The sequence below is a fragment of the Gouania willdenowi genome, chromosome 14, assembly GCF_900634775.1.
Source record: "Gouania willdenowi chromosome 14, fGouWil2.1, whole genome shotgun sequence".
Lineage (NCBI taxonomy): Eukaryota > Metazoa > Chordata > Actinopteri > Blenniiformes > Gobiesocidae > Gouania > Gouania willdenowi.
The window spans coordinates 4,218,410-4,245,448 of record NC_041057.1 but is presented as its reverse complement, the minus strand read 5'-3'; the positions used below and the strand labels follow the sequence as shown (position 1 = coordinate 4,245,448).

Here is a 27,039-nt window from a genome sequence, read left to right as displayed (position 1 = left end):
TCAACATGGTGGAGCACAGGCTATGGCAGTCCCAGTTTTAAAAGTTAATCAAACAAATATGGAGCAAAATAATGTGTTTTGTTAGATCTTCTAATAAGGACATTTCAATGGTTTTAGGCCACATTTGTAATAACAGTGGAGGATCCCTTTAAGGGATTAAATTACAGCAGCATATCACAAGTATCATATGCCGTTTCAAAGCTTAGAATCTTCCGTTTTTAACCATATAAAGCATTCTAAGACGCAACCATCACAGCAAACAGTCAATTATTTTGTCAAACTTTGAAAAAAAATGGTGACATAAACAAGCCAGCACTTCTCCTCACCTTTAAAGCAATGCCACGTCTTACTGAATCCTTATATTTAATCAAAAGTCATCTCAAAATGTTTCTTAGACATTCAAAAATCCAATGAATCCCAGCATTTAGTCCAAAACACAATAAAACTGTTGTAAAAAAATAAAATGTAACGTTCTATTTACAAGAAGAAAGCAGCTCCGCCCCCTGATTACTTCTCACTTTTTTTTTTTTTTTTCGCTCTGTGAGGCTGACCGTGTCATTAAAAATCCTCATTTTTAGATTAATGTTGTAAATTCATGAAAATATCAGGCCGGCGGCTGCGTTCTGCTTCATTTTTGCTGCAGTACCGTACATGAACTGCTGGGAGCAGTGTCGCTTCACCATTTACATTGTGAGGAAGAATTGCGCGACAGAAGAAGAACCAAGTCACATGACTCGAGCGCCAAACAATAACTAATAATATATGAATCCATATATATTTTGTACAGTTATGGTGTTTCATGGCACTTAAAATATGTGTATATTATGTGTATTGTATTTTTTTCAAATGAATTTTGGAAAACTGTAATGAAAATTTTTTACCACTTGGGGGGGCAATGCTCCCCCTGCCCCCCCTCGCAAATTCCGCTTATGCATGAGGTCAAATACCAACAGATATTTGAACATCTATTGTCACTGAAAGATTTCCGCAGCGTAGAAAAGTCAAATTATTCCCACTGCTTCTCAGGCGGCACACTACGCATATAAACTCCAGTAGATGATGTTGAAAAGCAGGTAGGCCAGAGGAAATAAAACTCTGGAGTAGGAGTCGATCATGTAGCTGTTGCTCATGATGAAGCTGAGGTTTTGTTTTAAGGGGTGCTTGCGATGCAGCCTGGTGCCCTCCGTGGGGCCGGAGACTGTGGAGTTTCGAGACTGTGTCGTCCTCTCCGTGTTCGGTGTGCTGGCGGCCTCTTGGAAAGACGTGAGATCAATGTCGTTGTCGTGGAAACATCCATCAATTGCCATAGCCTGGGTCGTGGCATTGTAAGAACCGGGGAGCTGCAGAAACAAAGGAGGGTATAAGTAGATATCAGACTCCTGTGATATTAACCCTCGGGGCACCTTTAAAAAACGTTACACTCTTTGAGTTTAGGTACCAAAACAGTAGCCTTCATAAAACTGTCGTAATAATGTTGTATATAATTTTTTCCCTCCAATTTTTTCCACATCAGATCCTTTAAACAACTCCAGACCTAATCATAGATATAAAGTTATAATTATGTTTCAATATTTTTTTTTTAATGTTTTTATGCCCTTTCTATCATAAAATCACTATTTATTTTCAATGACAAAAACACAAAATATGCTACACTCTTTGACCGTAGGTACCTCAACGGTACCCTTCATAAAAGTGTAATAGAAATCTTATATATGAATATTTTTTCCCACTTTTTACACATCAGAAATTCAGACCTAACCATAAATCTAAAGTTTTTCATTACATTTTTTATATAGTTCATATTTTTATTCCCTTTTTGTCATAAACCCCTGATGAACCAGTTCATTTTGCCTTTTGTTATTTGACTTTTACGCACTCATTAACACACATACACACACAAAATATATTCACGACCACATTAACACCACTCTTTCATGTGTATCCCAACACATCAAGACCATTTGTATAGTTTTCAACTTTTTTATTGCCATGCATTTTGCAGGGTAAGAATAACTGACCTCCATTGAAACTCAATGTAATAAAGGTAGAGGCTTTGATTTATTATGTATTTGTGGGAAAACCACTGTATATCCAAAATATGTGGTTATAATGGGAGTCAAAATCGACCCCGAACTCAAAGAGTGTCGGTACATTTTTTAAAAGATGTTCTATACATCTTGCAATAAAAGTGATCATGAAATTATGAACAGTAAAATAAAACTCCTGTCCAAAGTTCCTAAAATTAGGCTTTAAACTGAATGAGAAATTGAGAGTTTAAAACATTGAATAAGCAGAAAGTACTGTACATAGTTGGTCCCCAAAGGTGCCTTGAGGGTTAATTAATGTCACAGTAAAGATGAAAAATAAAAAAAAATGACCTTTGCCCTGCTGAGTTTCTTCATCTCCTCCACTGTTGTGAAATAGTTGACGGCCGCGTACTCGATGACTGTCAGAAAGACAAACAGGAAGCTAGCCCATAGGTAGATGTCTACGGCCTTAACATAAGACACCTGTGGCATAGAGGTGGAGACGCCGGTGATGATGGTGGACATGGTCAGAACCGTGGTGATGCCTGGATACAAAGAGCAACAATGAGAGACAGCTTGAAATCTTATCCGCTAACCGCAAGAATGAGATGAAGAGTTCATAAAACCACAATGCAAGAATGACGTCCGTCCAGTTTGCAACATTGGGAATACGTCCAAGTTTTATTGAAAAATCCAATATCACAATAACAACCTGTAAAGTTGCAGAGGACTGATACTCAGACAGAAAAACATTCAGCTTTGTTGGTCAGTGGCTGGGTTGGGCTCTATTACATGTTTTCATTATAATTACTTCTTCAATTATCCAGGTTTAATTACAACTCAATTACGATCACAGTGACTGGCCTTTTTTTTCAAATACAATTACAATTATCATTCTCTCCCTGTAAATCAATTACAATTCCTGAAGTTCAAGTACAATTACTTACAATTACTGAGCTTTTAATAAATAAGCCCATAAAACGTAACATTCCTCCTGTGTTAGCTTTTTGTTAGCATCTCTTATAATTAAATCAGCTGTAAAATACACAAAAAATATCAGATTTTCAATAATCAATGAAAACATTGGTATTAATATTTTTGGTGTGGGAGTCTGAGCCATTTTTGTGTCAGTTTATCTCTCGATTTCAATACTTTTTTAATGGTAGTGGGAAAACTTGATATGAAACATAATTTTGGAATTATTAACTACATATGTGTAAGCCATAGAACTGTAAATTATTCCCCAGTTTTTTTTGTGTAATTTAATTGTAATTAACAGTTTTTAATTTCCAAGTTTCCATGCCATTTATCTGAACTCAATTACAATTTCATTAAAATTTAAGCAGCAAACTGTTTTTTCAATTACAATTACAATTATAATTGACCCCAGCCCTGGTCAGTGGATGTTTTGGCCATTGGACTTTTTGTTCAGAAAAGGAAGATTAAAGATTGAAATTCAAGGCCTCTAAGAACCAATCATTTTTCATTTTCTATTTTTAAAAAGCAAAAAATTAAATAAATGTTGGACGACAGAAACAAAAATTTTTAAAAAATGTGGTTTTTCATATGGTGTGACTGGTGTCACGTACTGAGTTTACCTCCGCACTGAGATTATAACCCTTAACCTAATCCAATAAACAAATAAAACACGTGTCCGTTCACTTTGAAAACAAAAATGAATTATTTTTTAGCAAAAATTCATTTTTGCTATGTGTGCATGTGCATGTGCGTGCATTTGCATATATGCATATATACAATCTCAGTACGATGCGTACATGACACCGGAAGTTGCCGTTTTCAAAATAAGAGCACGTAGCAGGACGGTGCTGTGTTTTTGGCCAGAACGCCAACATATAACTTATAATGACCAAACGACCAAAACATGCACTGACCTTAATTCAGATTATGTATTAGCAAAATTGGACACGTGTGGCAGGATATAGGCTGAAATAAATGCGTATTTGGTGAGTAAATACCCAGAGAGACACGGGCAGGTACGGCCCTCCTGTCTATCCAGAACGACACCCAGGACAGCATCACCATCAGCATGGTGGGAAAATACGTCTGAAGCATGAAGAAGAATATATGTCTCCTCAGAATGAAGTTAATGTAGAGCCGGTTATACCAACCTGGAACAGAAAAAAAGGTAGAGTTTAGGGCCGCTAGAGTTACAAAATGTTAGAGTTAATATGGGAAACAATCAAAGCAACACCAGTATGCCATTGCGTAATCTGAGTATCTAAGAAAGCACAAGATCAATCTGTGTTCTGCTGTTGATCTTAGATGAGAGAAGAAAAAAAATCCTCTGCTACGGCTCTATCTAGAGCTGAAGTTATGTAACATCCTTTTAAACCAAATATATCCCAAGATTATTTCACACACAGATGAAAATCCTTTGGCTGCTTCTCTAGTTTTCCCTTTTTCTCTACTGGAAACGTGAGCGTCAAAGCAGGCACGCTTTTCAGAATATCTGATTTAACTCTGAAATAATGTAACATTTTTAGTCATATTAAATTTGATTGAAACGAATTAATTTTTATCAGATAAAGACAGTGTAAGTTTCAAGAATTATTTGCAGAAGAAATTGACGTCCGCCTCACAGCAAGAAGGTCCTGGATTCAAGCCCTGGGGTGGATTCTTGGGTCCTTTCTGTGTGGAGTTTGCATGTTCTCAAACTAGAATAAAAATGTTGTGAAACCAATCGCTGAAGAAACTCCAGAAATCAGAGAGTGCAAACCTCTGCCAACCGCCAAATTTCCTCTTTTTCCAGATATTGTCAGTTATTTCGATCAATGATCCTGATCATGGTATCGTCATCATTCACATTTTAAAGGCTTGGAAGAATGTGTATCCCCAACAAAAATCGCAATGAAATACACAATCGTGATCCAATCCAGATGAAACTCATCGACGTAATTGAAAAACCAACCCAACATAACTTGGTCAAGTTTCATAAAGATCGGTCAATAAATAACGGAGATATGAAGCATTGAAATTTGGCCAAAGACCAGGAATTTTTGAAATGTTATAGTGATCTACAATCAGTTTATTGTTTCGGATCCCCTCCATAATGTAATGGAATCCTCCATGGCTTAAGGTCAATCTTTGGTTAAAAACTTTGTCAAAACCAGTTACAGTAAGTACTTTTAACGTAATCCTGCTAACAGGCAAACAAACAAATAAATAAACAACAATGAAAATATCATCATGAAAAGAATAAAGTAAAACCACTTCTATGCATTTGTCTACAGGACTCCACATCCCACAATGCAATGCACAAAACTGGTCCGACAGTTCAATAAGAGAGTGTTTACAGTGGAGATTGATGTATTGATCTGATGTGTCTTTATCTGATTTTAAAAAAAAGTTGTCTCCAGTATATTTAACATTATTTACCTTGTTATGAATGAAATAACTTTCTTTCTTTTTTAATTGTGTCCTTGCAGTATCATTAGGAATTTTACATTTGTAGCATTTGCTTTTTTTTTTTTTAAATCTATCTATTTTTTAACAAAAACCCTGTTTAGGATAGAGACTAAAAGTTCATACTGCATTGCAGAAAAGCATGCATTCTTATCCTTCTACTTTATTAACATTTCTATTATTATTTGTGTGAGTGAGATCTGATGTGTCACAATCTCGTCTGCATGAAGAATGCAAAAATAAATAACATATTTTTTAATAGTTGTTGTCCTACTTTATTACTTTCACAGTAACAGCTTATTTTTATTGTGCTGACAAATGCACTCTTTTACTCCGATAAATATGACATTTATTGAACACACGCATGCGCATGCACACATGCACTCTCATTGTTCTCTCTCTTTTTTTTTTTTTAACAAACACAATAGGAGTCTGGAGCTCTCCGGCTGTTTCCAAGGTGGACACAGCCCCGAGGGCCCCGAGGCTCCGGCCACACATACCAGTGCTGCTGTAGAAGGCAAGCCCAAAGGAAGGCTGGAAGTCTTCAATAAAAAACTGCGAGAGCACAATCTCGTCAGTCCTTAATGAATCGTTCCCGTTCTTCCAGTAGAGCATTAGGTCGTTCTCATTGTACGCATCTTTAAGAGAGGAAGAGAAGGAAGGGGTTGGGGGGTGAGTGGACTCCTTCACATGTTGCCTCTTTGTGGACTCATGGATGGTATTTTCAGGAGAGAGAAGGAAGAGCTCAGAAATGGCGTTCCTGGCTTTCTTCTGAGATTAGCACCCATGAAAATAGCCAAAAAACAGCAAAAGCCATCGACAATCTAAAAGTAATCCTAACCATAAAAGGATTACTTCTAAATGCTGCAGTAAAACAAACACAGTAATGGGCAGAGATTGACTTGATTGAGGATTATAGTCCAAGAAGAAGATTGATTAGCGTTGAGCATTAATTATTTCTCGGCGTAAAAAAGGGAGAAAAAGTGACCAACACCCAAAAACTGAGATAAGGCTGTAGTAGGGGGTAAAATGGGATGAAAAAGTGACAAACACCCAAAAACTGAGATAAGGCTAAGGTGTAAAAAAAGGCTGATAAAGTGACAAATGCAAAAACTGAGGTAAGGCTAAAAAAAGGGCAAAAAAAGGGCAAAAAAGTGACACACACCCAAAAACGGAGGTAAGGCTAATGTATTCAATAACAACCAAAAACAAAGGAAAAACTTAAAAATGGGCGAAAAACTGAAAAACATGCAAAAACTGAGGTAAGGCTTCCGCGCCTTCCAAAAGCAATCAAAGCTTTTGTAACAAAGCCAAATGACATATGACATGGTTTTATTTCAAGCAGTGATAAACACACGGTGAGACATTTAAAAGCAGCACCGTTCCATACTCACAGCTCTCCAACTCCAGAGAGCAATTCTGTGTGTCCAGAGGGAAACTACTGAAGTCCATAGAGCAAAGAGCCGTCACCGTGATCCTAAAAAGACAATTTACAGTTAAAGAAAGACAGAGTTCACTCAGTATCAACATCTAAGGGGTTTTTCCCTGATTTGCAAACAGGAATTAAACATCAAACACATTTTACAAAGCAGTTTGATTGTGAGTCAGTCTCAGATTTTAGGCGGGAAAAAACAAAACATTTGCATTATTATTCTGCCCAAGTTTTTAAATATGAGTCCCTGTAGGATCTTCAGTTTAAAAATCCTGGTTTTTGTGACCAATTTTCACGTAATTTAGTTGGATTTTGTGGGATTGTTTGTGAGAAATTACAGAAGTTCTTTGCGCAATTTGCAATATAGGTCCTGGAAAACTGCAAAACCCCTGCAAATATTGTGGAATTTAATTAAATTTGTAAAAATAAGATATCTACAACTCAAATATTTGGTAAATTTCACAATGATTTTTACTTTTTCCCAACGGGCCAAACTTGATACTTTAAAGGGCCAAATTTGGCCCCTGTGCCTTAAATGTAACACGTGTGACTGAAACAGTTGCAAAGTAATTCCATACATTTGACTTTATATTGAGACTTTAATTATTACACATTATGTTCCAGAATCTTGCAGTATTTTTTAATCAAAACTTGTTGCAAAAACCTAGTTTTTCTAAAACAACTACAAGTTGTTGCATTAAATCGTCTTCATCATTGTGTCATTGCATGAATTCTACTTTCTTCTACTCTCTCTACACTACAGAGTATAGTATAGAATATTCTTTATTCATTCCACAGTTGGGACATTTTATTACATTTTTACCATTCAAACTTAAATTACGATTTAGGCAATTACGCTATGTGGCTAACCAAATAATTCAACGAAAATTTCTGAAAATTACATTGATTTTTGTTCTTGACTTTTGGGAAAATTTGGTGCATAATAACAAAAAAAAGAATTCTGAATTTAAGATTCTGTAGGTACTGATATCTGTAACTTATTGCTTGGATATTATAAGTGCCTTCAATACATTGTTCATACATGGTGCAGAAATTAGAAAATTGCCTTTTTTTTCTTTAAAATATCTTGATTTTGCTGATCCGGCCCACTTTATATCAAAATGAGTTTGTCACCTCTGCTCTGTGGTGAATTTACTATTTAATCATGTGATAAGAAGACGTTTTCTGTCTTTAGTTAAGCCTCACACACACTTGTGGTGTTGGGTTGGTCTATAAACTTTCATTACCTGACACTGTAGAGGATGTTTCCGTCTGGAGAAACCCTGAGCATGATGTTCTCCGTGGTTGTGTCGTGGATAAACGAACGCTTGGAGTGCACAAAGAACACATCCGGAACCCAAATCTTCTTGACGAGGCGCGAGTCAAAGGTTCGACTCTTGTTGTTTGTGGAGGCGAAGGCGAGACGATCGTCCTGCCAGTAGTGCCTCAGGTACAGAGTCATGGTGAAGTCCTGGGGAATGAAAATAAAAGTCACTCACGTCATTTTACGTGTTTATAATGAAGGTTTTACTCTCAGTGTGATGAGTCCTACCATGTTTACTTCAGATATGCTGTCAATGCTCTCCACCTGGACGTCAATGCCGACGGGAATGGCTGAACCTACATTTGATTAAATATTGGAATTAATCAGTTTTATCATCATATCAAACACATCTTATGTCAGTTTGTGTTGGTCTAATCCCAGTACTGAGCTGTTAACTATGGAGGACCAAACTGCCAAAACTAAAAAACAAATGAATAACTCAATACATAAATATAAGTGGGAAAACATACAAAACCTAAATTAATGCAAAAATATAAATGTATAATGTAATATAGATTGATAAATAAGTGGACATAAAAAAGAAAATACAAATACAATTTTTTTTTTCAATTTTTTAATTTATTATTCATTGATGTATTTGTATTTGGATCTATATTTTAACTTTTGTATTTTTTTTTATCCCCATAAATATTTTTATTATGAGCTTTTTCAAAGTGATACATTTTTCAAATATAGTCATACTTACAGAACATTTCAGTATCACTTGTTTTATACAAATATAGAACACAAATATTAAAAAAAAAAGCAATAACAAAAAATAAATAAAAAATACTTGAAAAAAAAATTATCTATATATATATTTATATGTGTTTTCTGTGGCTCTGATTTGTGCAGAAATAATAAGGCAAAAAATATATATCTATATATTGTAGTCACGAGATTACATCGCACACATGCACATCTGCATAATCAACATTTAAAAATACAAATTCTGCTCAGTAAAAACGGTGTTTGGTAATATTATGTAAATACCAGTACGGTATATAATAAGGGAAGTGGCTGTTATGTCATGGTGGTTAACGCAGATGTGTAGCATAATCTCTGTGCCATTACCTAATGAAGGTAAGCACTTAAAACAATCAAAACACAATTTATACAATGGAGTAAAGAGGACGTGATTGTGACATCCTGCCTGTTCCCTAGATGTTTTTTTTTTTTTAATGGGAGGATAGAACTATTCAATTATCACAAAAAAACAAAAAAAAAAAAACAATTATTATACATTTTCTTTAAGCTGTTGATTTCCCGTTTGTGAATTAAGTGAAAGTTGAAATAGTTTAACCCTCCTATTATCCTCAATTGAAAATTGTTGACTACGTTTGTGCGTGTCAGGCACTTGGTTTAATTGCTGAAAACATAGTTTTAGAGCTACAAAACATTTGAATGAAAGATTTTCAAGATACACTAATTTGGGGTGCGGATTCACTAAAGGTTCAGGGGTATTAAAACGTGTGCAAACGTCACTCTAATAAGGAGTACACACTCCAGGGAATCAGGACTGCGTGTATTTAGTCTTTAGCGTGTTTTCTTCTGATGAATATGTAAAGTAGGCTGATCTTATAAGGGGCGCAAAAAAATGGGAGGAGGACATGCAAATAAATTAATGCAGTGGGAGCAATGCAATTCATCAAATCTGGAACTGTATGCTGGGACTGTTTTTGTACTGGAAAATAGTACGACTGACAAGCAGGTGCAAACACACACACAGAGATCCGCTGCAGTAAATGTTTAGGCAAAACAGAGCGGAGAAGGAAAGAAAGGCTCCAGTTAACATTTCAAGTATAAGAAAATAATTAAAATCAAACAATGGTCAATATTAACAGCCACTGAATGAGAAAATAAAGTTTGAGTAAAGTGTGTGTGAGGGATAAAAAAAGCTGCACACCCGCCGCAGTGCGTGTGTGGAGTCTGTTGACGCTGCGGTGGAGAGAGGATGCTGTGCGCGCTATGGACGCACCGCTTCAATGATGTTTTGACCGTCAAACTCTGGTGTCGTGTTGAAGGACAGGAACATCAGGCCAGAATCAGCTGATCAGATGCGTAATTTACGTAATCACAGGAGGTCAGACCTGCTCGATGATGATCAGTAGATCATCTTCAAATGGTGCTGGTCGACTGATTGACAGACTGTGTTGCTGCATTAACTCAGATCAATGGTGTCAACAGATCAATAGGACGGTTTCTGACAAACCTGCCTATTTTTCAGGGAGAGCAAAGTTACAGGACCTGACGCAGCAGCCACATTAAATCAGGGGGAAAAATACCATCAGGTTTTAAAGTTGTTTAAAAATAAATAAATAAATAAATAAATAAATATTTTTTTTTGTTTTTTTGTTTAGTTTTCTACAATATTAAAAATTTGTGCTGCAGACAGAGAAGTCCATCTGTCTCCAATTTAACTTCCTCAAAAACGTCATTGTGTGCTTCTGTGCACCCACGTCTCCACACTGAACGAGCAAAACGCTCATTAAAACAGGGCGGTCTGCATCACTTCTGCACGTGCACTAATCATTGCTGCAATCTTAGTGAATTCCTTGCAGCAGGTGAGGAAACTTTGTCACCAAAGGATTGAGGGACGCTTTTCCAATATTTTATTTAAGGACCAACTTTTTTCTGCTGAATATATGTGTATTTGGGTTTTAAGTAGTGCTGTTGATTAATCCTAGTCCCACTCTTCACATTTTAGTAAAAGTATTTTAATTTTGCGTATTCAGCTGTAAAATGTCTGGTATACTGGCCACTAAGGGTTGAACCCCGGCTATTACAACTGAATTTTGCTATTGGTTGAACGGTAAGCTCCTGAAACCCCTTAACTGTTGGCCCCGCCTCTCCTATAAATATGTGTGCAGGGACGGAGGGGACGGGGCGGATACTGAAAGTAGCTGGGCGTGTCTTACTGCTACAGCAGTAACGCCCATAATCAAAGCTTAATTTCCCTCCTAGTGGCAGCTCAGCAGAAGAAAGGGATGTACTTACCCTTTAGGTGTGTCACATTTCATTACTCATTCTTGGAGATCACCTTAATTTTGTTGTATATGTTTTACAAGGACAATAAAAAGTTTCTATCTAGTGTATCTACATTCATGACTCACAGAATAAACCGTACTGGTTTATGTTGGTGACTTCCGCTTTTCTTTCATAAACTCTTTTTTGTAACATATTTGGGGTTATTCATCATAAAGTTTCAGACACATTCTCCTATAAAGTGACATAGAGGAGAATGTGTCTGAAACTTAATCAATTCCTTAATCAAGGAATTGTGATCTGATAAAGTTTCTAATCTACATCACTTTCATTGTGAAAGAGCTGGCAGACATGTTTTACACAGCTAAAACCATTTGGCGTCAATTTGACCCCAGTGCATGTAATATGTGTTCAGTACATTGAAAAAAATAAATAAATCTTAATGCTATTTATTTATTTATGCTAAATCAATTGCACAGTTATTATTCTTTAAATAACAAACATTAAATGGGGTCAATCTAGGATAATAGGAGGGTTAACACTGACTGAAATCACATAATTATGACCAATTTAACCTAAGAATACAGAGTTATACACACCAACCATTTAGGTTTTTGTTGCTTTCATAACCTGGTGCGAGCTGTAATATGTTCAACGTCATCTGAGACCAAAAATACACGGATGTGTTCAGTCTTCATTTCTAAATGAGGCTTTTAAAATTGTCACAAGAATCCAGAATCGACTGCTGGCTCATGAAGTGAATTTTTTGGTATTTATTGTCATTTAAGCACATTTAAAGTACATTTCTAAACCAGTATTTTTACTGGTATTTAAGTAAGTTTTAAAATAAGTAATTAATTACATTTTTTACACTCAAACATTACTGAGAAAATGAGTAAACTAAAATGATCAACGGACAACAATCAAATGCATCACATTATAGGAGATTATTTCCTCCGGTTTGGATTTTATAAATGTTGTTTTACTTAGAGCTTTTTATTTTGAATTGAATTAATTGGTGTTATTTTTTTATTTTTATTTTTTCTACTTTTTGACAAACCTTTTATTTTATTTGTGGAAAACAAATTATGCTCCAGTTGAGCAAGATTTGGACTCTTCCTTTTTAAGTTTCTACATCGGATGTTTACTGTATGCAAGGGAACAACGTGTTTTCCGGAAATGTACTTTGATCTCTAAAGGATCAAAGTAAACTACTATATTACTTTGATCTACAGGAGATCAAAGTACATTTCAAAGTAAATATCCTGAAAAATAAAGTTGTCTGAATAAATGACACCTTAACATATTAAATCAAATCTGTTACAGATTTAGTCAACTAAAATCCTAATGTCATTTAATTTGTTTATATATATATATACAAAATTTGCTGCACTTTTTTTTTTGTATAAATATATATGTATATAAAACACATATATTAATATAATAAATCAAGTTTAAATTGTGCAAAATTGTTTCTTCCTTTTTAATTTTATGCATGAGATGTTTGCTGTACACAAGGGAACCTTGGGAAGATTTATTACAAAAATAAACATGTGGGGGTGAAAGTAACTTTGAATACTATTTAATTGAGCTACTTTTTACTTGTACTTGTTCTTGACCAGGATATATCAGAACTCTTTACACCTCTGCGTCAAGGAAAACTTGTCCACCACATGCTTTGTGTTTGAGTATTGTGCAATCCAGGAAGTGTGCTGCTTTACACATTCTGGTACAAACCTTGTCTTTTGTTCTCGTACAAAAGTAATTATGAGATAATGACTGGGTCCATGTTGTTTGTGCAGCCATTCGTTCTATAGCTGATTGACAAGTTGGAGTCCTGACCTTTCATTACATCTTATCTGGAACATCTGCTGAGTCGCTGTCGTATGAATCATCATGTTTTGAGGTAACTTTGAAAAGCAGAAAGCACTGTAAAGAACTGAAAATATGCACTCAAGCTTCATCATTTCTTACCAAAAAGGAGATTTGACTGTTTAAAGGCAAACTTGATTGCAGAGGTGAAAGTAATGGATTACAAGTACTCATGTTACTGTAATTGAGTGGTTTTCATGGGTACTTGTACTTTTTTGAGTATGTTTCTAAATCAGTAATTTCACATAATACAAAAGAACAACAGAAACACACAAATGACACCAGACACACACAAAATGAGAGAAAAGTACACCAAATGACACCAAATACAAACAACAAAGGAAAATACACAAAATGTGAGAAAAATACATTTAAAACACACAAGCAATAACAAAATGACCACAAAAATACGTAAAATGACTAAAAGATAATACAAAAAAAAGAGCAAAACATATAAATGACACCAAAAATACACAAACTGACTGAAAGATAATGCAAAAAAGAACAAAAAAACACACAAATGACACCAAAAATACACAAAATGAGAGAAAAGTATTCTAAATAAGATATATATATATAAAAAAATTACTTCCATAATATGATGTGAGCATGTGGAAAACTGTGAAACTGTGAAATATTGTGGAGTTTCATTGAACGTGTGTATTTGAAGGGGCTGAGATATCTACAACTGTAATCGCTGGTATTTTAAACAATGATTTATTAGTCTATCATTTTTACTTCCTCCTGTCGGCCTAAATGGATGCTTTAAAGGGCCAGATTTGGAACCTGGGCCTTGAGTTTGACACTTGTGAAGTAATAAAAGAAATGATTAATTCATGGATTACAAGTACTCACATTACTGTAATTGAGTTGCTTTTAGGGTACTTGTACTTTTTCAATTATCTATAATATATTATATTTCCTAGATTTTGTGACCAAATTCCAAATAATTAAGGGAAATATGTAATAATTTAACAAAAATTCAAGGATTTTGTAGGAATTTTGACTTTTTTCAACAGTTTAACATTAAAAATGACTGCAATCATGCGATGCAAGCACCGGGAAAACTGTGAGCCCCTAAAAATATTGTTGAGTTTCATTCACACAAGGATTAATGGTTTCTCTGTCATTTTTACTTTCTCCTGTGGGCTGAATTGGAAGCTACTGCGGGCTGGATTTGGCCCCCGGGCCGCGAGTTTGACACACGTGGTTTAGAGGTTTGATCCACTTATTCCAGCAGTTTTTTTTTTTAGTTCCCTGCTTTTTAAGGGAAACAATGTTTCTCATAAATTGATGTAACTACATCCAAAACTCGACTTGGAAACACACCAAACAAAGAGCCTGAATCACAAACACAGGTCAGGCTTTTTTTTTTCCCATTATTACATCGCAGTTTGCGTCACCGTCTCACCCAGCAGACAATCTAGGTCACCGAGGATTTTTTTTTATATTTTTAGCGAGTTAAGGCCTAATACAAAATAAAGCCCAGTCACCCACATTAACCCCTCTCGCTGCTGTCAAGCAGGCACATGGTTATGAAACCAAGCAGGAAAGGGTATCAGAGATGAAGTGGATCACACGCCAGGTCAATTTACCTCCAAATCCAGGACGCATGGCGAAGTCATGGTCCTCGATACGAAGCAGCTGCTCTGATTTAATTAGTAGAGACTTGGTGCTGTCCAGCTTTTTCATCTTGAGATCCACGCGTCTAGAGTAGAGAGAAAACGAACAGATTGTGTCAAATCCCGGCCTCCGTCCTCACATCTGGTGGATGGAGTTAGTGACAGCTATCAGACGCTGATTAAAACTAAAAGCTTTGGCCTGAAGAAAATGAGCATTTGTGCTTTGAGTGAAGTGACAGTGATCTAACGCACAGAATCGGCCTTAATCAGTGCTGGAAATCACCAATTCTCTACTACAAACTCAATGAACTGTCTATTATATATGATAAGGATGATGAGCATTCCCACTGAAGTATACTTCCAAGTTTCCCAAGATGCATTTGGAACCTACAACGACAAAAACCTGAATCACACTGAGGCTAAATATCTCTGTTGATTCTCCACCTTTGAAAGTTCTGAAAAGTACAATATAAACATGTGCTCATTTGATCCATAAAACTCACATAAACCCATTTCGATCCCACATTTTGGAGATTTTCCAAGACCCTCCAGTGTGCTACTGACAAAACTTGCGATTAACATCAAAACAACAGCCCTATTTACAAAAGAGTTAAGAATAGGGATGTAACGATTAATCGTAAGGCAGTTAAAAATCGATTCATAGGTACCACGGTTCACATCGATGCTCTGAAAATTGAATCGCAGTACTTTTTTTAAACAGCAGAAGGCGCTATATATTAATCCTTCCAGAAGCGGACATGACGGGCGGAATCTGCTACTATTTTCTTTCTGGCCGCCATTTACTGTTAAACATGCTCATAAATGATTCATTACCCCTGTAGCACCGAAAGAATATCTAATATTACGTGAATATCTGTAAAAGTCAGGTTTTTCTATTAGCTCTGTCTGCTAGCATAGCTTGTCTTCTTCACTGGTGGAATAACTGCATTCCAACCGACCACTGGGTTACCAGCGCCCTCTGCTGGTCTAAACAAATATCTGACGTAAATACAGTAAAATTACAGTTTTTTTTTTGTTTTTTTTAAAGTCCAATTGTTAAGGCACAAAATACATTTTCAGTTGCACTTTTAAAAATAAAAATAACTATTATGCAGTTTTGAATTGTTTACTATAGAACCAGAATTTAAATTAATAGGTTTCTTCTTCATTTGTATTATTCCTTTATTTATTTCATTCAAGATTTATTTTTATTTAAATTACATTGTTTTGAATAGTTTATCAAGGGATTCTTTTGACAATGAAAAATAAAAGGAAAATAGTATAGTATTTCCCCCCAAAAAATAAAGGAATATTTTTCAGTCATTTGTCAACATTCCCATTTTGTAAAATAAATCGTGAGAAAATCATATCGTGAACCCAGTATCGTGAATCGAATCGTATCGGGAGTTGAGTGAATCGTTACATCCCTAGTTAAAAATAAATAAAATATATAAAGATATGCTTTTATTTTGAAAAGAGGATGTTTGTTTTTAAGCTTGAAGCCTGTCCCAGAACCATTTTACATTCCACTTGCAATGCATCATGGGACGGCTGAGTTTAACTAGTGTGCCCACCTTGCATACTTAAAAAATGTCCCCATATAGTATCCATCCAGGTATTCCTCGCCTACTCAATCTTTGCATACTATCTCATGTGAACTCACTACATAGTCATTCGTAGTACGTTAGTATGACATATTTACAACACAACCTTAGTTTCGTTGACTAAATAGTTTCGTCATTGTTTTCGTCAACTCCAATTTTCTTAAGTGTCAATAACAAGACTAAAAAAAAAAAATACATGTCAACAAAAACTATATCAAACTATATTGACATTTTTGTTAACTAATACACATGGGACGAAATCCAATCAGAACTCATGTGATCTTGTGGTCATTACACATTAATCAAATGTGTGTGTGTGTTTAAATACATTAATACATCCCATATAAGGTTGATTAATGGTAATAGAATCTTTAAAAACAATGCATTAATTATTTTTGCTTCATATTTTAGTCAACCAAATCTGTTATGTATAGTTGACTGAAAAGAGTTTGTGTATTTATTTATTTTTAATCTAGAATCCTAATGTCATTTAGTTGACTTAAACTAAACTATAATGACATAGTCCTGTATTTTAGTCAACAACAAAAAAAAAACTATGACTATTAATGATGATAATTTATTAATTTAAAAAAAGAAAATGTTTTTAAGTTGACTAAAATATAAGAGTTAATGCATTTTTTTTTTTCTAAAATCCTAATGTCATTCATTTGACTAAATCTAGACTATAAGGAAAATAGTCCTGATGAGAAAATTCTGACTTTTTTTGTCAAAAAACACCCCCCCAAAATTACTATGACTAAAACATTAATACATCCTATATCAGGTTGATCAATAGAATCTTTAATCTCAAAGATAAATTAAAAATAAATAACGAAAATAGAATCTTGAAAACAAGCATTAACTGTTATGCTTTATATTTTAGTCGACTAAATATTTTCAATATATAATCAACTGAGATATAAAGCATAAGCATTTTTATCTAAAACCCTAATGTCATTTAGTTGACTAAAACTAGACTTTAATAGAAATAGTTCTCATGACTACATTTGGACTTAAACTAAGTTGCATTTTAGTCAAAAAAAAAAAAACTGACTACAACTAAAACTAAATTTGCTGCACAGAATTATTTTCAATTTGTATATATTTGTATCCTTATGTTAGCATGAGATTTATTAAAAGTATATATATATATATGTATAGTATGATAGCTCACCCTCCATGTTTCTGTTTGGGGCTCTCTCCCACGTACAGCTCCTTGTGCCTCCTCCTGTTGTTGGGGAAGTGGCTGCTGTTGAGCTGCGTGACGGGCCACATCCAGGCCAAGCACACCAGTCTGAAGGCCAGGGGGGCCACTTTCATGGTTGGGCTGGAGCTATAGAAGGCTCTTTGGAGGAACCCTCCTCCTAAGTCGTGCTCAGTGTGCTGCTCTGGGGCTTCCACAGCTGTCCCTGCACTCTTCTTCTTCTTCTTCTACGAGCACATCCATGGCGTCCCCGTGTTATCCTGTGTGCTGCTCATCTGCTCTAACATCAGTTCAGAGATGCACGGCTTAGACAGGGGCATGGCAGGCTTCCCCCCCTGGATGAGTCGGCTTGTCACTCTGCCATCATGAATTTGCTTACGTCTCCTGACACATGTTGCCCCGTCCCCTCCCCACCCCTCCGATTTAAAACCAAATATCAATTTATTCCTGTAATGACAAAGGAATACCATTAATTCCCCACTAATCTTCTTTTCCGCCATCGGTGAAATCTTTTGCTAACCTACAAACTGAAGCAGCGGTGGGTGGGGACGGGGTGGGAGGGTGGGATAATGCAACCAGCAGTTTCATCATCATTCTGTACTAGCCTAGTTTCATGTGTTGAAGGATTTTCCCTTGGGTTGGTGGGTAGGGCATAAAATATATGATCATGTGGAGAGGGAACAGATGTGTTGGGACAACATTTACAAACATTGCACTTTGACCAGCATGTCAGACATGTGATGTTATACAGATTTAGATTCAGATTCCATTTATTTGCCATTTGCAGTAAAAAAAAAAAAAAACACATTGGAAAAGAAGGTGCAAGTAGCTCAAAATGCATTGTCAAACATTCATTCATAAAACATAAAAGATGGTCTTAAAAACAAACAAGACACAGTAAAATACGTTAAAAAGGTTACAATAGAGTTTAAAAATGACATTTGTTAAAACGCAATTAAACTGGCCCCCCTTTTCAGGGTGTACCCCCGCCCAGTGCCCAATGAGAGCCGGAAATTGGCACCGGCAGACCCCCGCGCCCCTGTCAAACATGAATAAGTGGATCAGAAGATGGAAGGATGGATGGAAAACGCAGATAAAAGGTAAAAAATAATAACGCCTGATCAGAGTGCACTGTTCAGACATCACAGCTTGTGGAAAAAAGCTTTTGCTGTGGCGACTTTTACCACATTTGATGTTCAAACAAGTCCCTGGAAGGATGCAGCGGGTCCTCAATGATGTCTACTGCCCGACACAGAAGTCTTTGTTTGTAAATGTTCTCAAGGACAAAAAGTTCCACACCGATGGTCCTACTGGCAGAGCGGACAACGTGATTTAAAGCTTTCTTTTCTTTCTTGCAGAAGTAAGAAGACTTTCTATACCACGGCGGTAAAAATACTAAAGAATTTACGCAGAAAGAAAAGCCGCTGGCAGGACTTTTTTCATGACAGCGCTTATATTTCAACTCCAGCTTAGATTGTTTGACAATGTCACACCAAGAAATTTACTATTTTCAACAATTTCGACTTCAGCACCGTTTATAAAAACAGGTACAGGTTTACTTTTACTCAAATCAAAGACCAACTCAAAGGTTTTGAGGTGTTCAGAGTCAAATTGTTCTGCTCACTCCAGGACATTACAGTTTGCACGTCGGTTCTGTAAAAAGAGAATAATTTGAGGAAACCTTGTTATGTTCTGCGATGTGCTTGCAGAAAAGTAGAGGCGTGGCTTCTGGTAGTTTGGCAGAGGCAGTGGGAGGAAGTAAAGCAGTTTAGGGCGGGACATTGAGACAATTTTCAGAAACTCCAGATGGCAGCTTTACCTTTTTAAATTCTTTAAAAAAGTAAAAAGTACTCAGTATGTTTGAAAATAAAATGCAATCAACAACATGATTTAAAAAAATAAATCAATTTGGACATTTTTTGGATTGATGCGAGAATCGTGCGATGGAATATCACGATATATTGCGAAATCGATTTTTTTTTTACACCCTTAACAATCACTGAAAAATGCTTCAATTCAGATGAAACAACTTTGTACTGTGCAATGTAAACAAGTCATCAACCAAACAGTAAAGATGGCACGTTTTGGAAGGACTGGGATCAATGATATAATCAAAACAGCATGACTAGCTGCAGCAGCACCCTTTAATCTGGGATTACAGTTGAATCAGGGCAGACATAAGCAAGGTCCTCTTAAAGAATCACACACACACACACACGAACCCTGCTTCACTTACACACGTCACCCCAAACACACTGACATCCCGTAATCTGTTCACATACTGTAGAACAACTGTCATCATTCAACACAGCTAAATACATCACTGTCTTTAATCCCAGTTGGAGACAAGAAACCAATAAGAAAGGAAGTGATGTCATAAATGCACAATCAGTAGAAAATGGATGACAGACATTAACACTGAACTAAATAATGGATGTATTTTAGATGTATTTTCTATTAGCAACATTATCAACATTCATGTCAGCATTTAGAGAAATGACCAATCTGAGCATTAATACAGGAAATAACAAAGGGTTTGTGTGTTTTTGGAGTCATTTTGTATATTTTTCTTTCACTGTCAATTTTTAATGTAATTTTTGTATGTTTTTCTTGTCATCATGCATTTTTTTTAGCCATTTTCTGTGTTTCTGTTGTCATTTTGTACATTTTTCTTTTATTTTGTCTATTTTTGAAGTCATTTGTGTGTTTCTATTCTGTTGTCATTTTGTATATTTATTTTATTTTGTTGGTTTTGAATGTAATTTTGTGTGTTTTTGTTTCATTTTGTATATTTTCTCTCATTTTGTGTATTTGTGAAGTCATTTGTGTGTTTCTCTTCTCATTTTGTACATTTTTCTTTTTTGTATTGTTGGTTTTAAATAGGACTTTGTACATTTTTGTTCTCATTTTGGATATTTTTTTAGTATTTTTAAGCCATGTTTTATGTTTCTGGTGTCATTTTGTTGGTTTTTAATGTCATTTTGTACGTTTTGTTGTCATTTTTGTTTATTTTTTTTATTTTGCATATTTATTTATGTCATTGTGTGTTTTTGGAATCGTTTTTATGTGTTTTTGTCGTCATTTTGTTATTGTTTTGTGTGTTATTGGAGTCCTTTTTGTGCATTTACTTTAGGGGCAGCTCAAAATTAGGCTAAGGGCCTCATGTGGCCCCTGGGCCGTCAGTTGTCCATATCTGATTTAAAGGATATAATGTTGCTTTTCTACAAATTAAAAGAACAATTTAGCATCACTGTCAATAAGGCCATGAATCTGACACATAAACTCATTTACGTTGCACAGCTACAGGTCTACATGTTTTCTCCTTTTAGAGTCATTTGTGTGTTTTTGTTGTCATTTTGTATGATTTTCTCTCATTTTCTGTTGTTTTGCATCCATTCTGTGTTTTTCTGTTGTCATTTTATATATTGTGTTGGTTTTTATTGTAATTTTGTGTGTTTTTGTTGACATTTTGTATATTTTTCCTCGTTATCGTTTTGTGTGTTAATAGAGTAATTTTATGCATTTGTTTTCTGGGCATCAAGCAGGTTAGATAATGAATGGATAGATGGATACTTTAGGGGTTGCCCAAAATTAGGTCAAGAGCCTCATGTGGCCCCTGGGCTACCAGTTGTCCATATCTGAGTCAAAGGATGTACTGTTGCTTTTGTAGAAATGCATAAGAACAAATTAGCATTAGTGTCAGTAAGGCAATGGCACATAAACAGCACCATGTCCACATGTTTTCTCCTTTTAGACTAATTCAGAAGCTAGCAGGAATAGGAATGAGTCACTTATGTGTTTTTTTTTTTTTTTTTGTATCGGAGCATTCAAGGGGAGCGTGGTCAAACTTTAACCTGGCTAGTTAATTAGTCCGTGTTTCATTAGTGTTTGGGAGTATGTAAAATGAAAGTGCACAGAAACAGCTCAGTGCACACAGACATTAGCATGCCAAATGCTAATGTGTTGCAGGTTCAACACCTCCACAACACTTGTTTGACATGGCGGAGACACATGGACTCATGATTGCACTGCTTGTTTTTCTGGAGAAAATCATACTGACCGAATCCAAAGGTACTGTAACATTTTACATTTTATTCCTAATTAAAATCCAATCAGTTAAGGTCTGTTAACTACTGTATTATTGGCAGCATAGAAATCATTTATTGGGAAGATGCAGTTTAAGAATCACATTTATTTGTTAAGAAAGAGTGTTTTGTTGACATCGATTATGACTATATAGCTTTACAGCAGTGGTTCCCAAACAGGGGTACCCCTAGGGGTACATAAGCACATTGCAGGGGGTACTCGTAAAACCGGGTAGATCATTTATTTATTTAACTCTGATATTAATGATGGTGATTTATTGCATATTTTTTGTATAAATATTTGTATTTATATATATATATTAGCCATGCTGTGTGTTTCTTTTGTCATTTTGGATATTTTTTGTTTTATTTTGTTGGTTTTTAATGTTATTTTTGAATATTTTCTCTCATTTTGTGTATTTTTGCAGTCATTTGTGTGTTTCTGTTGTCATTTTGTACATTTTTATTTACTTTATTGTAATTTAATTTATGTTTGTTGGTTTTTAATGTAATTTTGTGTGTTTTGTTGTCATTCTATTTATTTTGTGTGTAATGAGGTTATCATAAGATATTATGACGAAACTCTATTTGTGGAGTTGTCTCACTTGTCTAACCACAAGCAACAAACACAACCTTATTCTTTCTCTAAGTGTGACGCGTGCACCATTCTGTAGTTTTATTACCAGATGCAAACGTCATCTGCATCATCCACGAGGACTGCGTCCTGCCCTGCAGCTTTAGGCCCACGGGCACCGTGGTGATCCACTGGTACAAGCAGCAGATCCCTGTTCACAGCTACTACTACAACAAAGACCAGTTTGGACTCCAGAATAAACACTTCAGCAGGAGGACGTGCTTGTTCAACCCACACATCCCCAACGGCAATGCCTCGCTGCTCCTCAGGAGGGTCAAAGTTCAGGACAAGGGCAGGTACAGATGCTACACCAGCACACGGAAAGGCAACCAGGAGATGTTCGTCAACCTGGAGGTGAAAGGTCAGTTCGGTTTTAAAATAAAAAGGTTTACATTACGCTTTTTTAAGTGATCCAGCAGAACTAAACGTCTCTCAAAGTCGTGACAACAAAGTGGAACTTTTCCTCCACTATTTTTTCCACTTCGGGCAGACAGGATTTTCCTATTCCTATTCCATGTGGAAAACTTGGTTAATGTTTATCTAAGCTAATTAGAAATGTGGAATCAGCATCTTTTGCATTTATTTTTGTAAAATACATCAGAATTGTATTGACTTCCTAACACATTTCTGGTGTTTTTAATGAATGTTTTGGCAAAAAACAATTATTTTTATTTTGGGTAACACGTAAAGTTCTGAATCTGGCCGACATTGAATGTCTCGTGGAGGGAAGTAATATCATGGGGAATACTAGCCAATAGCCAATCACTGTCCTCCTTGTCTGGCGAAGAAATGACACTTCTATGCATCCGTCTACGGGACTTCACATCCCACAATGCAATGCAATGAGACAGTTTACAGCAAAGATGAAAACACACTTTCAAGTTGCAATTTCAACCTTTTACATCAATATTTCATACAAATGATCTTTGAGTTATTGAATTATGAGGCCTACACAATCTTTTTATCCAATATAAAATTAGCAGCTGCAGCTTTAAAGTACACATTTTCCAATAAATGTTCCCTTTTGTTGCTTTTCCTCCAGCTCTCATCCAATCAGTGATCATGGAGATGAGTGATGAGATGGTCACCTGCTCCTCTCACAACATCTACCCCGCCCCTCAGGTCACCTGGGCAACAGAGCCTCCTACCGCACCGGGGCTGCTACAGGAATCCACCATCAAAACCACAGACCAGAAGGGTCTTTATAATGTGGAAAGCTTGCTGAGGATTCTGGGAGATTTCTCCAACCAAACCTACTTCTGTTCCTTCATATCAGCAGATAAAACCCAAGTATGGACGTCCTCCTGGAAGAACCACGGTATGTTTAAAAGGTACCTGTAGTGAAAATGTGTATATCAAATAAAGTGTTTAATTCACTACCAATAAAGAAAAGATGTGCAACTTTTTATTTAAAAAAAACAAAAAACAATGGAGAGCTGCCATTTTGGTCAAGATATGGCGGACATTTGTTGATTGGCCTGGCCTGTCGCTTTAAAGAAATGGTGCATTGTGGGGAGTAGAGGCGTAACAGGTCTGTTTACATTGTGGAAAGTGTAGTTTTTCTGTTGGCTCTCTGTGCTAAGCACCCGTGGGAAACCTCTCCAGTCATAAAAGTGCAGCATTCAGGTTGTAGGTTAGGACAGGATTAAATATCAACTTTCTCAGCAACTACCTGCTTCGACAGGTACTCTTTAAGTCGATAGAAACACTGTTTGTTTAAAATTTTAAACAAATAAAAGGCGACAAACATGCATTTTAAATATATTTCAGAGGTTATAATTCAGGAGGAGGGCCGTGCATTGGCCATCCCGTGCATTCCTCCACACAGCGTCCAGAACTTCTCCCTGACCTGGACCTTCACCCTGTCCAGTGACATTACGGTTATCGTAAAATACGACAACCGCACCAAACACACCTTTAACTTGTGGGAAGGCCAAGCAGAACTGGACCAGGACCTGCTCCTGCAAGGAGACGGATCCCTCCTACTTCCCAAGCCCGACCTGGAGCAACACTCTGGGACTTACACGTGCACCTTCGTGGCTCTGCAGAGCAGACACACGATACAAACCAAAGTAAACATCACTGTTGCATCGACGAGTGAGTCGGATTTTGCCGATCAGTGAAAATGTATTTTTGTTGCATGCAGAAAGTGTTAAATAGTGGACTGTGGGGTTGCAGGTGTGCGTGAGCAGAGAGGGCGGAGGTCCTGGTGGAGCACGGCAGCTTCTGCAGGATTTGTGTTTTTCACCATCATTATTGCACTACCTCGATGTGTGAGACAAAAAGGTATGTGACATATTCTCTATCACTTTAACCCTCCTATTATCCTTAATAATTACAAACGTTAAACACCTCTTACCCTTGGGGTCAATCTGACCTCAGGGATATTCACCTCAGGAAAATTATTTCCAGAAAATTATTGACCAAGTTTTATGTGTCAGGCACTTAATTAATTTGTTGAATACAATAATAACTGATAATGAAACCTTGACTTGTTCTCTAGCGCCACCATCAGGCCAAAATTTTAAGTTAGAATTAATTCATTTTGAATAATTTTCATCCCAATCTTCTGAAATTTACAGAAAACATTAATGACCACAATAATTATTATTAATTTGCAAACATTTTCCAACCTATTATAATTAGCATACAGTGCAATGACAAGAAGGGGATATCAAAATAAGGGTCACGACCAAAAAAATGGTGTTATGAACCCTTTTACAGGCTAAAAACTTTATTTTCATTATAGTGTATTATGTTATTTTAAAAAAACTAAAAATGATTGAACCAATATGAATGATCTTCAATCCCACTGCAGGCCAAATAAGAAAACCTTGAAACACACACACATTTGTACACAAAAACATAATTCTACAGTATTCCCGTTTGTCCCATAAATAAGTCATTTTATCATTATAAATATTTGGTTCAAAGTGCATTTTATTGTTCAGCCTGAATCACACTTAGATCAATGATAATTTTTAATAATAGATCTATCTCAGTAGTATTAGAAGCACTTTTAGGGCATGAATGTATCACTGTACATGGATGACCACTGGGTGGGAGTGTTAGCAATAAACCTCCTAAACATTCCTACACTTTAATGCTACAGAAATCTTTCACTAAATCTTTTTTTGTTCTGACTTTATTTCCCTGTCTTGCAGAAACTGATCTGAGACCAGCGTCACACGCCTACAATGGGACAGGTCTGGTTGTGTGTGGCCTTCATAAAGAACTTGGCTCTGCTGATTTATATGTCACAAGACAACACGACACAGGATCTGTTCATCAGTGTGAAACAGAGGAGAAACTGTCTGACAGCACATCACCAGAAACGGATGAAGACTGCAGTGAGATTCTGCTGAGTGACGCTGAAGGAGAAAAACCGGTCGAGGCAGAAAAAGATGAAAAAGAAGTCTTGCCTTCCTGCAGTGAACAGAAAGAAATACTAGAAAACAATGAGCCAGAGTTTTTAATTACACAGGAATAGTAGGATTGGTTCTTTCAAGAGTTCAGATGGACTTTATTTAGATTCTATGCTGTGGTTAAATGTGTTGCATTACATTAAGCATGCCTGTAAAAACTCATCCTTTCTCATAGTCTTTATACCTTTTCAAATAGACATTGTCCATGTGTGGTCACTGGGTACTGTTTACTTCTACACACTCATGATGACATAATATTAATAAACGTAACACTGCGCCCCGGACAGCTGAGGTTAAAATGCAAAACTATGAGTGCCGTACAAGCATCTTAAAAAGGTTTGTCAGAAAACTCCAACAATGATCATTATCATCATCCCAGTTTTGGGAATGATTGTGTTCCGTTACAGTTCACGGGCTTGTTTTTACGTAGAATATGCATGTTCTCCCTGAACATTCATGGGCCTAAAATCTTTGAAATGTACTTATTAAAAGATCTATGTCAAACAAAACACAATATCATGCACCATATTCATTTTATATAGGACTACCTTTCCTGTGTTCCGCCATCTTAATATCACGTGATTGATGATGTCACACGGCCCCACTGCCTGTACACATCCCATTGTTTTCTATTTTTAGATAATTTATCAGCTTTTTAGGTCAAAATGACAACTTGTGCTGCTTTTGGTTGCTCTAAAAAACCAGGAACATTTAAAGGTACCGAAGGTAAACCTATTTTGTTTACCGATAGAGATATAAATAAAAACTGTGATCACAGGGCGTGACAGTTCCAACTCTGCGGTAGACAATGAAGCAGAGAAGAAGAGCTCTCCTAAAAGACTTTTACTGCCCCTTAAACAGTGCGCGGCTGAAGATAGAAGACTCTCACCCAAAAGGAGTCCTATTATCCTCAGGGTTTGTGCGTCATTGTGGATCCCTTTAAGGAAGGAAGGATGGATGCATAGATGGATGGATGGATGGATTACTACAGTTTGGGACCAATTAGATAGTTTGATTAAAAAACAACATTGATTTTGTGGAAATACTTCAAGCTTAGTGAGTACGACTGTAAAAGTGACATAAAACAACAATTCAATTCAACTTGATTTAAATAGCACCAAATACGTCATCAAAGTCATCTCATAGCGCTCATCATAGATAAATACAGTATAGAGTTATGTTTAATGAGGAATACTCAACATTTCCACATGAGCAGTATCAGCTACAATGGAGACCATATGAGCAAAGTTACATGTATTAAACAAACAAGAATACCTCCACGTACAATCGTTCTGGAAAGAAGTGTAATCGGTTTAAAGTTTAAATAAAATAAACATGTAATTAACAACAAAGACTTTCTGCCAAATTGTGTTTCTTGATTTGATTAAAAGATATCAGACTC

At 36.1% G+C, this 27,039-nt stretch overlaps 1 protein-coding gene across 1 annotated transcript; it reads right to left on the bottom strand.

Annotated features, from left to right (window-relative positions):
• Positions 1-1,034: 1,034 nt before the first annotated feature.
• On the bottom strand, positions 1,035-17,626 carry gabrr3a (gamma-aminobutyric acid type A receptor subunit rho3a). Its single transcript, XM_028466648.1, has 9 exons — positions 17,464-17,626; positions 14,659-14,771; positions 8,435-8,502; positions 8,130-8,353; positions 6,845-6,927; positions 5,951-6,088; positions 4,004-4,156; positions 2,379-2,572; positions 1,035-1,340 (listed from the first exon to the last, which is right to left on the bottom strand). The coding sequence occupies exons 1-9, from the start codon at positions 17,607-17,609 to the stop codon at positions 1,035-1,037; spliced, it is 1,425 nt and encodes a 474-aa protein (XP_028322449.1). The 5' UTR covers positions 17,610-17,626.
• Positions 17,627-27,039: the final 9,413 nt, after the last annotated feature.